The sequence below is a fragment of the Panthera uncia genome, chromosome E1 (assembly GCF_023721935.1).
Source record: "Panthera uncia isolate 11264 chromosome E1, Puncia_PCG_1.0, whole genome shotgun sequence".
In the NCBI taxonomy this organism is placed as follows: Eukaryota; Metazoa; Chordata; class Mammalia; order Carnivora; family Felidae; genus Panthera; species Panthera uncia.
Window position 1 is genome coordinate 15138690 of NC_064814.1, and position 14650 is coordinate 15153339.

General features: G+C 49.8%; 2 protein-coding genes across 2 annotated transcripts in view; one reads left to right on the forward strand and one right to left on the reverse strand.

The window, feature by feature from the left end:
* MYL4 (myosin light chain 4) overlaps positions 1-2065 on the forward strand; it is a 29310-nt gene extending 27245 nt beyond the window's left edge. Inside the window, exons 5-8 of the mRNA XM_049637618.1 lie at positions 84-257; positions 743-820; positions 1377-1421; positions 1928-2065. Of these exons, the coding sequence (XP_049493575.1) occupies positions 84-257; positions 743-820; positions 1377-1405 (281 nt within the window). The 3' untranslated portion in view covers positions 1406-1421; positions 1928-2065. The remainder of the gene's footprint in view (positions 1-83; positions 258-742; positions 821-1376; positions 1422-1927) is intronic.
* The window catches only part of CDC27 (cell division cycle 27), an 803505-nt gene that overhangs the window by 94535 nt on the left and 694320 nt on the right, over positions 1-14650 (reverse strand). The window lies entirely within an intron of this gene.

Sequence of the window (14650 nt, forward strand, 5' to 3'; positions counted from 1 at the left end):
CCCCGGTCCTGACCTGGCAGAGCTGGGACCAGGCCCCCTGCTGACCCTCTGCTCCCATCACATTGTTTCCTTCCTGCCTACAGAGATGAATGCCAAGATGCTGGACTTTGAGACATTCCTGCCCATCCTGCAGCACATCTCCCGCAACAAGGAGCAGGGCACCTATGAGGACTTTGTGGAGGGGCTGCGCGTTTTCGACAAGGAGAGCAATGGCACCGTCATGGGTGCTGAGCTTCGCCATGTCCTTGCCACCCTGGGTATGCAGGCCGGTGGTGCCCGAGTGGGAGGAATGGAGGGTGGGAAGTGCCCGGGTGGCATATGTTGGGGGCGTCCAAGGGCCCTTGCGTCCTTAGGATCACATCCTGATTCAGGCCCTGTCTCTCCAGGCCCAAGGTTGTTCCAACCTTCCCCAACTGGGTTTGCTCAGCTGGCTTGGGAGGAGAAGAGAGCAGGTTGGGAGAGCAGACAGGGATGAGGCCTGAGACGTGGGACCCAGGGCCCCTGTCCTTGTCTTTGCTTCAGTCACCGAGGCCCTGGTCTGCTTGCCCAGTGCTGGCTGTAGGGCAAAGGGAGAGGCCTCGGGGAGTAGGAGGGACCTAAGACCCTTGGCTCCCCTTCCAAAGCTTGGATGTCCACCTCCCAGACCTGGGGAGCCTTGGGCCTTGAGACTCAAGGGAGTGCTAGGGTTTTGCCTGTCCCTCCTTGGCCATCTGTAACTCAGAGTCTACTTCTCCGACCCCAGGAGAGAAGATGACCGAGGCTGAAGTGGAACAGCTGTTGGCTGGGCAAGAGGATGCCAATGGCTGCATCAATTACGAAGGTATCGGGTCATGCCTCACTCCCTCGGACACCCGGGCATGGTGGGCACAGTTTGGGCTGGGCGGATCTGCAGAATAGGACGGAACAGATCCAGGGCCTGGAGGCTGTGTGTACCAGATGGGCAATGGTCAGCTCTCGGTGGATGTTCTTTTCCCTCCTTGCAGTGAACAGCATAGTATAATGGAAAGGGCACAGGGTTTGGAGATAGATCTGTGATAGACTGGCCGTGTGACTTGGATCAAGTCACTTACCTTCCCTGAGCCTCAGTTTTCTCATCTGAACAATGGGGTGGTGCTGGTACCTTTCTCAAGGTTGCAGGGATTAGCAGAGAAAACATAGCTCATTTTGTCCATGTCTGAGTGTCAGCGGTGAAGACACAGGGCAGAGGTTCCGTCTCTTCTTCCAGCTGCTCCCCTTCAACCCCAAATAAGAGAAAGAGTCACAGTCTGGAGAAAGGGTGGTGGGGAGGTTGGAAGTCTGGCGGTATATGGGAGGGGAAGAGGTCCTAGGGGCTGGGAGGTGCCAAGTGTGTGACTGATTTCTGTTTTCTTTCCCAGCCTTTGTCAAACACATAATGTCTGGGTGAAGCAGACCCATCTAGGGTGAGTGCGGCCTCTCCCTCCTGGTCCCTTCTGGGGTGTTCCAGGGGCTCCCAAACACCACCACATGCCCTAGAGCTTTTCTGTCCTAATCCTACCCCAGATTAGGGGTAGCGGGAAACTGGAGGGGGTAACCGGAGGGGGTCATGATGGGAGAGCAGCTTTGTCTGTCTACCTATGCTCTCTGTGCTCCTGCCCTTGCTCCCTTCCAGCCTGGCCATGCGCTCTCCCTGGTCTTTGCACCCTATCTCCACCCCCATCAGTCATACCTTATGGCCTCTCTTAGAGGCTCTCAAGGCAAGACCATTTCCTTAGGCCTGGGGTCTCCTGTGCAGGCTCCTGCAGTGAAATCCAGGTCCTGGGTAGAAGAGAGAGTGCTTCTGGCTGGTGCTCTGGACTCTGTTCCTATTCACTCCCCACCCCCTGAGCTCCCCTGGGCTTAGGGCCATCCTGATTGGGGTGTGGGGTTTGTGATAAGGGGCTGGGGTTCATCTAGCACTTTCTTTCAGGTGCCTGGCCCTTGGCCTTAGCCTTTCTGGGGTGAGTTAAGCAAGAGGCCCTGAGTGACTGAGCTGGAACTGGGGTCCTGGACTTAACCGTTGTGCCGCAGCCCCAAGGACTCCCTGTAAATAAACAGTTTGAGCAAGCCTGGGCCAAATTCTCTGATTCCAACCAGTCTCTGAATTTTTTTTTTAAAGTAATTAATTGAGGTGTGTGTGTGTGTGTGTGTGTGTGTACGTGTGCGCGTGCGTATGAGATATGAGGTTTCATGCATATTCCTCAGAGAAATGAGTAGTATCTGGGAGCTGGGAGACAATATACATACAATATAGAATTTCCATCTTAACCATTTTTAGTGTATAGGTCTATGGTGTTAAGTATATTCACACTGTGGTGTAACCAATCTCCAGAACCTTTTCATCTTACAAAGCTGAAAATTCTATGTTCATGAAACACTAGCTCCCCGTTTCCCCCTCCCCTGAGCCCCTGGTGATCACCATCCTACTTTCTGTCTCCATGAATTTGACCGCGTTAGATATCTCGCGTAAGTGGAGTCATCCAGTATTTGTCTTTTTGCATCTGGCTTGTTTCACTTAGCATAGTGGCCTCAAAGTTCATCCGCGATGTTGCCTATGTCAGAATTCCCCTGTTTTTTAATGATGAATGGTATTCCCTTGCAGGTATGTACCACATTTTGTGTATGGTCCTTGTTTCTTGACGTGGGCCCCTGTAGGTGCCTCTTCCGCTGAGTACAAAGCCCCTGGTACCTGATCCAGCCCTGCGTGTCCTGGACATCTCCCTGACTTCGCTGCTCAAACCTTGGGCTCCATACCCAGGACTCCAGCTCAGGGCCCTGGAAAGTGTCAGGGTCAGAGGGAGCACAGACTTCAGCCTGGGAGGGCAGGGGAGCAGTGGAGGGCAAGTGGCAAGAGGAGATGAGAAAACCAGGCTAGGGAAGGAGATGGAGGATGCGATGAAGTTAAAGACACACACCCAAGAGCAGAAACACTGATATGGGAGCTCAGGGACCCCCTTACCCCTGTATGGGTGTCCCTATATCCCTGAGAACTCTCCAGGGTGGATCAGATTCTCCTCTCACAGCCTTTCTGCTGCCCTGCTGGGGCATCCAGCCACAGAACTTTGTGGAACATCTATAAATCCAGCCATTGTTGAAATTCCATGAGCCCAAATGGGAAGATTGTTGTGGGAAGCAGAGAACCGCAAGCCCAAATTTGCCCTTCTCAGAATTTATAGTCTGGCCAGGAAGAGGAGACCAAGGCCCATGTGTAGGCCTTCTTCTTTGAAGAGGGCTCCTGCTTTGGGAGTAAACTGGTTGAATCATAAAACCAGAGATCTTTATGTAGTTGTGAGAGGGGTCGTTGACTCCAGTGGTTTTTAAACTGTTTTAGCTCCAAAGCCTTTTGCTCGAACTAACTTCTATTCTATGGGGAAGCCAATCATGAAGCTGATGGGAACCGAGCTCTCTGGCTGAGACGGCGGGCTGGATTCCAGCTTCTTGGAGTCTCTAATTGGGCTCCTTGGAGCACAACCAGAAGACCAGTGATTGAGCCAGACCTAGTTGTAAAAATAAAAGAAATGGATCAATTGAAGTGAAGTGACTTATCCAAGGTCACAGCTAATAGTAGTCGAGCCCACCTTCCCAGAATCCTATCTTTTCCCCATTTTCAACACCAACCTGCCTTTGAAATTTTTTTTATAAGTTAGGCTCTCAGGAGTCTTTCACTCTTGTTTACTCCCTCCCATTCTGACTGCTCTTTTTTGACCTTATTTATTTCTCCTTTTTGAAAATCACCCTCCCCGGGGCGCCTGGGTGGCGCAGTCGGTTAAGCGTCCGACTTCAGCCAGGTCACGATCTCGCGGTCCGTGAGTTCGAGCCCCGCGTCAGGCTCTGGGCTGATGGCTCGGAGCCTGGAGCCTGTTTCCGATTCTGTGTCTCCCTCTCTCTCTGCCCCTCCCCCGTTCATGCTCTGTCTCTCTCTGTCCCAAAAATAAATAAAAAATGTTGAAAAAAAAAATTAAAAAAAAAAAAAGAAAATCACCCTCCCCAACTTGAAATCTGACATTCTTCCTCCACATTGGGGCCTCATCAGATTTCCTCCCTTCTTTTCTTCATGAAGTGTTTATTGTTCACTATATGCATTTCTGAGGAACTGGGGCTAAGGCTCCCAATGATTACAAAACTGAAAGTGTTTTCCCTGCCAAAGAGTAGCGTATGGTCCAGTTCAGCAATGACAGAAGCATCCAGGGACTAACCAGGAAATGACTGCCCAGTGGCGTAACAGCAGCAGGATGGCTTCATCCTTGCAACTTATGGTGTAAGTCCCAAGAGGCCAGTAAGAAGAGGAACCAGAAAGAAGTGAGGTGTGACAGGGAAGATTTTCCTTGGGAGATGGGCTTGAAGTGAGACCTTAAAGATGCCCCAAGGCTGGTGCTCAGCCCCAGGGAGAAAGAAGGTCTCGAACAGGGATTTTACAAACTCCTTCAATAGACACTTACTGGGTGCCTGCTGTGTGGATGGCACTGGCTTGGGCCTTGGGGATTCACTGCCCAGCCATGGTCCCTGCCCTCATGGAGCCTACAGTCTAACGGGAAGACAGACATTGAATGGTTGTAATCACGTGACAGAGAACAGCCAACATTTTTGGAACACAGTAGCAGTTATGCTTGTATTTGGCTGTGAGTCACGAAGACCAAAAGTGGCTTAAAAGAAACAAAAGTGCATCTTTCCCTCCCGTCGAAGTCCAGAGGCTGGCTGTCCACGGCTGGGATGGCAGCCATTCTGCACAAAGCCCTCCGGACCCAGGCTCCTTGTACCTTATGGCCCCGCCGTGTGTGACCTCTCTTCATGGTCTAACATGGCTGTTCTGGCTCAGCTACCGCTTCTACCGGGGGAGGAGCTCCGGAAGCATTTCCTACTTGGTGAGCCTCCTCGGGCACCAGCACGACCTCTGTGGTGGTGGGCTTGTTCATGCGAAGACAGAAGAAACCCCTGTCCTCTTAGTCACCCCTTCCCTCCCCAGCCTCCCTCCGGCCTGACGCGCCAGTCAGCACTTGCCCCACCAGGGAAGAGGTGTGGGTGAAAAGTGACCTATTTCCAAGTTTTTCTTTGGACTGACTTCCAGGACTTCAAACCATGACCCGGGCCATGTCTTCGTCTGCTCGGGCTGCTGTGACAAAATGCCACAGACCAGGGGGGCTTAAACAACAGGCATTTATGTTTCACAGTTCTGGGGGCTGGAAGTCCGAGATCAGGATGCCAGTCTGCTTGGGTTGGTGAGGACTCTCTTCCTGTCTTCCTGTCTTCCTGTCTTATCCCTAGAGAGGAGAAAAAGTGGGGAGAGAAGGAGAGGGAGAGAAGAAGAGAGGCAGAGGCTAACCCCATATGAGGGCTCTACAATCATGACTTTGCCCAAACACGGTTATCAAAGGCCCCACCTCCAAATACCTTTACATTGGGAGTAGCAAGCTGGGGCTTCAACATATGAATTTGGGGAATTCAATTTGGGAACCGAATTTGGGAACATAATTCAGTTCCGTAGCAGACCATATACTCTATAGGAATAGGACTGAGCCCACTGTGGTCCCTTCCGCCACCCTGAAGGGGGGGCCGACTGTTGACCTAAGAGGGTGGCCCTTCAAGGAGGTCGAATGAAGGTTGGGGGAAGGGCCATCCCAGATCCTGTGCAGATGGGAGGAGGGCTCCGGCCTGGGGCTAGCAATGCCATCGTCCCCGTGGGGTGACGGCCAGTGATGGCACACGGAACAGCTGCTTTTGTGGAAGGATGAAGGTGACTGGATGTGCCCACAGGCCAGACTTCCCGTCTCCCAGCGCCTGGGACAGTAAACACAGACCCTGGTGTAGCTTCCTCACCACCCGAGCCCTGTGGACAGATGCTGCAGAGGAAGCTTCCTGCTCCAGCTCAGAGAGGATGGGCAGCTTCACTGAAAGTTCCCACCATCAGAGGGGATGAACCAAAGCAGGACACAGGGAGGAGATTTAGGGAAGGTTCCTGCTTACACTTTCCCCTGCTCTGCCCCTTCCCCACTGCCCGTCCAAAGGTCATTGTGTGCGTCCTGGCTCCTAAGCCCAGAGCCTGTCCTGCCCCCTGGAGACAAAATGGGGAAGGCAGTCACTAGGGCCCAGGTGATTACGGAATGGGGTCTGCTGAGGCCACAGGCAAATTTCAGAGAGATGACGATAAAGAGCATTATCAACTTAGCGAACACCTACTATGTGCTGGGCGCTGTGCTAAGCACTTCACTTTTTCTCATAGCAGCCTGTGAGATAAGAGTCCTTATCCCTGTTAAGATTTTTAAGACATGACAGAGAATGACAAGCTCTATTCTTTAGTCTCTTAATTTCCCTGCTCCAGTCGAAGGCTGTAGCATGGTATAATATTAATATTCCCAGAACGCCATTTTCATCAAGTTGCTTCCTCAATTAGGACTTCCAAAACCTCCCTAAAAGCTACTGGTCACTCCCAAACTTTTCTGTCAGTTTCTTCCTTTATTTGGCCCTATGCTCCTAGGGACACCACTTGCTGTGGCCAGCTGACCTCTTTCCCCTCAGTTAGCTCCCCCATTCTGCTTCCTCCTCCTCCCCCCTTCCTCCTCCTCCTCGTCTCCCTCCTCCTCCTCCTCCTTGTCTCCCTCCTCCTCCTCCTCCTCGTCTCCCTCCTCCTCCTCGTCTCCCTCCTCCTCCTCCTCGTCTCCCTCCTCCTCCTCCCCGTCTCCCTCCTCCTCCTCTCCGTCTTCCTCCTCCTCCCCGTCTCCCTCCTCCTCCTCCTCGTCTCCCTCCTCGCCTCCACGTCCTCTTGATCCATCTCATTCCTCCCTCCTGATGCGTGCTCTTCTTTCTGCGCAAATGATTCCCACCCTTCAAGACCCAAGTCAGGCTGCCCCCCCGCCCCGCAACCCCAGCTTTCCCCGCTGCCAGAGGTCTGTGCTAATTATCGATGGCCGCAATTTAGTCTCCTTAACACAGCTGTCAAGTTGGAACCCAAGATATCAGAGCTAGAGGAGACCCTGGAGACTTCCAGTGGAGTGTAATCACCCGAGAGCAGCATTTCGCGTAGTGACATCACGTGCCTGGGTGGCGGTCTGTAAAACGTCCTTGGTTACCAGGGCTTTCAGGTGGAAGGTGTGTTGGTGGAGACTGCCGGTGGTGCAATACCCGCCTCACACCGCTAGATGGCAGAATTGCAGCGGCATGCTTCCGCTGGGCGCCCAGGTGTGATCGCACAGCTGGACCCGAGAAGCGGAGGAAGAGGAATTCTCAGGCTGGGCTGGAAGGAACCCTAAGAAGTCACTCAGTCCATCACTATGCCTTCAGGAAAATGGGGGGTTTATTCACTTGCAAAGACACACAACTATTAGCCAGCTTGCTTCAGTAACCCCACAAAATTTTGCAATGAGGGGTCAAAGGGAGGACACTATCCCGGACACGTCCAGTCGGCTCCTAAGTCGCTTCCGTGCTCTTCAGTCCCACAGGTTGCAAAATGAGGATGATAAGCTCATCGTTAATCCCTTGCAGCTTTCTGATACTGACCATTTAGAACTCGACAAACTTCTTGCTATTCAGTTTTAGTCCATTTGCTCTCTTTTCATAGTCATTGTGGTTCTAGAACTTTCAGTGGTAGAAAGCATTCACTCAGAAGAACTATGGAGTGCGCCGTAGTAGGTGCTTTGGGAGATTAACAAAACAAAACAAAGTTTTGAGTTTAAGCTCTCTTGGAGGACAAACAACCTGCATGTGAATAGTTAAACTACGTTAAAAGACAAAATAGAAGAAAGGACACCAGGCAGTATAAGTCTATGGATCAAAGGAGAGGCTTGGGATCCCACAGAGCAGTGGGAGCTCAGAGGAGATGTAGTCAGGGAGGGTTTCCCAAGAGGTGTGGCAAGCTTGGATCTCCACCAACTAGAACCAGTCTCTGTCTTTTAGGACTTGGTAAAAAGAAATAGGGAAGAATGAAAGGACAGGGAGAAAAAGAACTGGAGAATGGGACGAGAGGCGAGCAGAATGGAAGAGAGATAGAGGGGTGAGCAGGGACCACACTCTGGAGTGATGTGCACCAATTCAGAGGTAGAGAAGACATATAAAAACAATCTAAAGGTAAACTGGGAAAGTACTTTCTTTTCTCCCCTAACCTTGTAGAACCACAGAATTATAGACTTCCAGGCTGGGAAGAGACCTCTAGTTCAAACTCTTCCATCAGAGCTTTGTAACATGACTACCCATTGTTCACTCGAATACTTACCGTGATGTGGGACTCGCCACCTCTCAAGGTAACCCATTCCATTTGAGAGAAACTCTGATATTCTTCTTAGTAAGAATCTGATATTTACACTTCTGAGATTTCTATCAAATGGTCCTGGCTTTGTCTTCCAAAGTAACCCAGAAAAGATGTAAGAACATTCCCCATGACAGAAGTTGGCATTTCTTCTTTCCTCAGCTGAGGGCCTACCAGCAGGTGCTTGTTCCAGGCCCAAATCCTTGAATCCATTTAACGTGGCCAGTTGCTTTCTAACTTGTTCTATCTGGGGCTCAGTTCTCTCTCAGCAGTGTACTTGCACACTTAATTTTTTTTTAATGTTTATTTTTGAGAGAGACAGACATGAGTGGGGGAGGGGTAGAGAGAGGGAGACACAGAATCCGAAGGCAGGCTCCAGGCTCTGAGCTGTCAGCACAGAGCCCGACGCGGGGCTTGAACTCACAAACGGCGAGATCATGACCTGAGCCGAAGTCGGACGCTTAACCGACTGAGCCACCCAGGCGCCCTACTTGCACACTTCAGAGTCTGGAAATTAATCTTCTGGACAGAAAAGATGTAATTGAGGTCAAAACTGCCAGCACAAAGGACTGTACTCTTCCCGTTCTTCTTGCTCTGATCATATGCACATCATATTCTTATTGATTCTAACATTAAAAAAATTTCCTCATTTAGGACTTATGCCTTCTTGGCCTTATTCCTCACAGCCCCATGCCCCAAGTTTATGTTCACAATCAGCCCTCAGCTGCCCCTCCTTCCACCTTTACGGATAAGAACCCTCAGAACCTCTTTCCTCAGCTCCATCAGCCTCTTTGGAGCTCCTTCCCCACCTTTTTCCTTATTTAGTTGTTTGTGATTTGCTTTTGAATACCATCCATTCCACTGGTGCTAGGAACAGAGATTTAACCATAAAAGGCCCTTGTGGGCGCATTCATGCTCTTTTTCCAAGAAGATTTATACTTTTCATCATATTTTCAAAGGGGTCAGAGACCCAGAAAAGGTTAATAACCATTGTTTCACAGTCTTTGTGGGATTCTGTTTATCTTTTCCCTCATTGTTCTGACATTGCATCTGGTGTGGCCAGAGTTCCTTCCAGACTACCATGACCTCTAAGATAGCTCACCCCCTTCTCGAAGGACTCTCTTCACTTCTGCCTCTCTCCCAGACATCCCTGAGTCACACTTAGGTTTAAAGAGGCAATTCCACTTCCTCTGTGGCCCCCCTTTGAGCTGACTAAATGTTCCTACCAAGCTGGACCCACGTGGGTGTGCACCACTGCCCCCCTCCCAGCTGGAGCTCGTTGAATTTCTACCGTCACTTCTCTTCCCTTATCACATTCGATGGCTTCCTCTGGGCTTCCAGACAGTGGGTTCCCTGTGGATGTGAGTCTTCTTGGTGGTCAGTATTCTCATGCCTACTCTCCTACCAGTTTCATTTTTCTTAGACAGAGTCCATTGTCAAATGGAGATGAATCCCATCTCATAAATTTTTGGTCATCCCCAAGACAGTATGTGCAATTTCTACAAGAACTTAGTCATTCTGTGTTTATATGAATCTTATCTGGTGCCTCTGGCAACTAAGGGCCACAGTCAGTGTGGAGATAGGGGCTTGGGGTTGTCTGCGTCTCAGTTTTCTCTGTGGCACGTGAGACTTTGGTCCCAGCCTTTGAGGACCGGGAACCGCACATCTGGCTGGGCTGGTCTCAGGGCTCCCTCAGCCTCCTGACCCTCAGGCTTCAAAGGAGATTTAAAGGTAGCCCCCTGGGCCCTACCATCCCTTCTCCCATTCCATCCCAACCCAGGCTCACTCTCTGAACTCAGCTCCTCTGTGCCCTACATGCTATGGAGAAGCCAGGGCTAAACATCCAGGGTTGACAGCACGGTTACCAGTTGGAATGTGAAGAGTTCCACACCGACTTCATGCGTTTTACTGCTAGTACTGCAACTTTTCGTTTGCCTTAGAATTTCGTCTTTGTGACAGTTTGCCAGGGTCTAGTCTCTTGTACTGAAAAAGCTGGCATGGTGCCAGGACTTTGTTGTTTAGGAAATTGAATAGAATCTGGTCCTTGCCCTCAAGGAATATCGAGACTGATGGGTAAGCTAAGACATGTTTTGTGCACAAACACGAAAACATCAAGCAGAAGGCAAAGGCTTGTAAGACTGATACTCGCAAAGAAGTGGGTGTGGGGGGGGAGCTTGAGAGGGAGAAGCAGGCTTATTTCCAGTTAGGAGATCACAGAAAGCTCGTTGGAGGAGGAGGAGCTGGCATTGAAAGAGTAGAGGGGGGGGGGTTGATCCACACCCACAGAAGCGGTAGAGCAGTGGGTTAAGAGTAGAATCTCAAGGGAGTAGATCCCAAGCACTTGGGTCACTCAGTCGGTTGAATGTCCGACTTCAGCTCAGGTCATGATCTCATGGTTTGTGAGTTCGAGCCCCGCATCGGGCGTGTGGCTGTCAACGCAGAGCCCGCTTCGGATCCTCTGTCTCCCTCTCTCTCTCTGCCCCTCCCCTGCGCATGCTCTCCCTCTCAAAAATGAATAAACATTAAAAAAAAAAAAAGAGTATAGTCTCAGGGTCACAATGGGTCTATGCTCAGGAGCGGTGTGACCTCCAGCAAGTTTCTCAACCTCTCTGAGCCTCAATTTCCCAATCTACAAAATGGAGATAACAGTAGTACTGACCTCATTTGGTTATTAGGAGATGGATTAGTGAATGAATACATGTAAAACACTTAAAACACTGTCTGTCACTGTTTGAAGGATTCAGTAACTATTAGCTCTATAGGGGAGAAGAATATTCTAGGAAGAGGGAACAACTCCAGCAAAAGAAGGAAAATGGAAGAACAATTCTTCTTTAAAAAAAAAAATTAATTCCAGTGTAGTTATCATATGGTGTTATATTGGTTTCAGGTGTACAAGATACTGATTCAACAATTCCATATATCACCCAGTGCTCACCATGGCAAGTGCACTCAAGAGCTACTATTCTTTTGGGAATAATAAAATAATGATAAAAGTAATAAATATACCAAAATAATAAAAATACCTTGCAAACAAATGGAGAAGAAATAATGTTCATTAGAATACAATTGCCTTTACTGCATACCTATCCTGTGCTAATTCTCTTCTGTGCTTTCCATGCAATGTTCATTTACTGTTTTTTTTTTAATTAAGTTTTTTTTAAAAAAGTTTATTTTTGAGAGAGAGAGAGAGAGACAGAGTGCACGTGGAGGAGGGGCAGAGAGAGACAGAGACACAGAATCTGAAGCAGGCTCCAGGCTGTGAGCTGTCAGACAGAGAGAGAGAGAGAGAAAGAGAGAGAGAGAATCCTAAGGAGGCTCTGTGCTGTCTGCACAGACCCTGAGGCAGGGCTCGATCTCGCAAACCATGAGCTCCTGACCTGAGCCAAAATCAAGAGTCAGACGCTTAACCGACTGAGCCACCCAGGTGCCCCATTTCTTCTTTCCAGTACTCTTCCTGGGGCAGGCATGATTATCCCCATTCTACAAATGAGGAAACTGAGGCTGATAGAGACTAAGTATCACAAGAGCACTTAGAGAGCGAGCAGAAACTTCAGGAATCAGACCCGCATCCATTTACTGCCTAAGCCTGGGTTGAGTTTCTAGCTATAGTCCCCTTGCCTTCCTTGGATCCCCCTTCCCCACCCGAGTCCTTCACCCCACAGCTTTGCATATACAAACCTGCCAGCAGGTTGAAACAAACAAACAAACAAACAAACAAACAAACCACGGCTACAAACTCCAAAATACCAAGGTGATTTGGAATAAGGAAGTGACCAGAGACCCTTCCCAGGGAGCAGACCTCAAAGGAACCGGGGAATGCTACTCCGGGCTCCAGTTGAGAAAGTGAGAGGAGGGAGGGGACGCCTCCCCGGTGACCCTGTCCCTTTCTTTGTAGCATCTGAGGCGTCTGGTTGAGCTGAATTTGAGGGTTGCTGGGTGGGGGAGATGGGACAGGAAGAGAGTATTCCAGGGCAGAGTCGGAGAGGCAGTGAGTCACTGGTGTGATAAGATCCGCCGCTTGGGTGGATAGGTTACTAAATTTCTTTTTTCCTGCAGGTTTGGACTTGTTAGGAGTAGTCCTGATGCACAATCACTCCAGCATTTATTTGCCTTTTTTTTTTTTTCTATCTCGATAAGAAATACAATTAAAAATTGCTGCAGATAAATAGGGCTGGGACTTATGGCTTAGAGCCTGCGTAGCTCATTTCTTGAATCTTCGGCGAGTTTATCATGTGCTTGTCCTCCATGTGTTGCCACGCTCCAATTAGTTTTTGAGGGACTTTGAAAGTTCTGTCCCCTTGCCTCAAAGGGCACCCATGGTCCCTGCCAGAGTGTCCCAAATGTCCATTATCAACCACTTTTGGCGGGCGTAGGCATTGAAGGGTCCTGGGTGTAGCTTGTTAATTGAATGTTTGGGCTTGGGAGTTGGAATGCCAGGGTTTGACGCTGAGGACTATGGTTTATCAATGAATGAGCTTGGGCGAGTGGACTGTTCCTTTCTGTACTTTATTGTCCTCATCTGAGAAATGGGGATAAAAACAATACTCATCTCGCTGAGGGGTTCTGTGAGGATTTTACAAGGTAACATGTATGAAGCATTTAGCACAGTGGCTGTGACATAATAAAATTGCCCTCAATTGGGGCTCCTGGGTGGCTCAGCTGGTTAAGCGTCCGGCTTCGGCTCAGGTCATGGTCTCACGATTCGTGGGTTCGAGCACTACGTCGGGCTCTGTGCTGACAGCTTGGAGCCTGGAACCTCCTTTGGATTCTATGTCTCCCTCTCTCTCTGCTCCACCCCTGCTCGTGCTCTGTCTCTCTCTGTCTCAAAAATAAATAAGCTTTGAAAAACAACAACAAAATAAACCCTTAATAAATGTTGGCTATGAAGTTGTTACCACTCTGTCATCTTGCCTTATTCAGTGGATTGCCCAGTAACAGTTCTGAGGCAAGAGGAAACATCACATTTTGTGATCCGGGCAAAGGAAAGCTCCAGAAAGAACAGGGCATTCATTAAAGTAGGATGGTTTCAGTTGAAGATTTGATCACGTACAAGTTCCGCTGAGCATTTAAGGGTTGGGGGTGAGGGTGCAAGCTCCTAGGGAAGGACCAAAGAAACAGGATCAGGAGGACAGATGAAAGGTGGTTGGGAGAAACTAGCGAGGGATGGGGAATAAGGCCCTTGGGGTGGTCACAAGTGTGAGCCCCTGAGGGGAGGAGAATGGAGCAAGAGGGGTGGAGAGGAGAGTGGGGGGAGGGAGGGCCAGAGAAGTGGAGGTGTTCTCCTGCCAGGGGTCCTGGTGAGGGTGAAGGAGGCATGACTCTCCCCTTCCACACCTTCCTCAGTTCCTCAGGCCTCGTGGCTTCCAGGTCAGGGCCTAGGACCGCAGGTCTTACTGGGTTGGAAACAACAAGAGCCATGGGGAAGTGAGCCATACTGCTGATCACACTCCCAGCTCACCATCATCCCACTCTTTGTCATTCTTTCAGGGAAAAGCTGAATCCCAGGGGCCCTCTGTTCGGCCCAGACCTTGGTCTAGTGCCCAGGTTTTTCCGGTGTGGCTGCCGTATCTCAGAAGTCAGCCGGGCATGGCTGAGAACTTCTTATAATTGTCAAGACAGGAAGTGGTCAGGACCTGGAAATAGAGCAGTCCTAGGGGGTGGGAGGGTAGGGAGAAGGCTTTTCTGGTGGAAAAAGGCCTTGGGTGCCTCCATGGGCCATAATTCCCTTGCGTAGACTTCCTGGGCTTGACCTGGACTGCAGAGACCCTACGGGTAACTGTTTCTTTGTAGACTTCCCAGTTTTATCTCAGAAGTGGGCAGCGCGAGAATGTTGTATTCCAATAGGAATTTCTCCCATTAACATGGCAATGCCCACCTGAAACATTTGGGGGTGTCTGCCATCCTGTACCCACACTTAGTGTGAGGGAGACAATGGGTTGTAGAATCAGGTCAACCGGTTTTTGTTTTGTTTTTTTTTTTTGTAACGTTCATTTATTTTTGAGAGACAGAGAGAGAAAAAGAGAGAGGGAGAGAGGACAGAGCATGAGTGGGAGAGGGGCAGAAAGAGAGAGAGACACAGGATTCAAAGCAGGCTCCAGGCTCTGAGCTGTCAGCACACAGCCCAGTGCGGGGCTCAAACTCACAAACTGTGAGATCATGACCTGAGCCAAAGTCAGATGCTCCACCGACTGAGCCACCCAGGCACCCCAGATCAACCTGTTCTTCGTTCTAGCTCTACTACCTTCCACCCGGGTGCCTTGACTACTACTGCTACTAATTGCCTCTTTATCCCTCCAAGCCTTACTTTCTGCCTCTTAAAAGTTATTATGCGGTTATTATGAGGATTAAGGAAGATGATCAATATTTGTAAAGAAGGAGGTATACAAAAAGAGGAGGGTATATATGCAATGTACTATT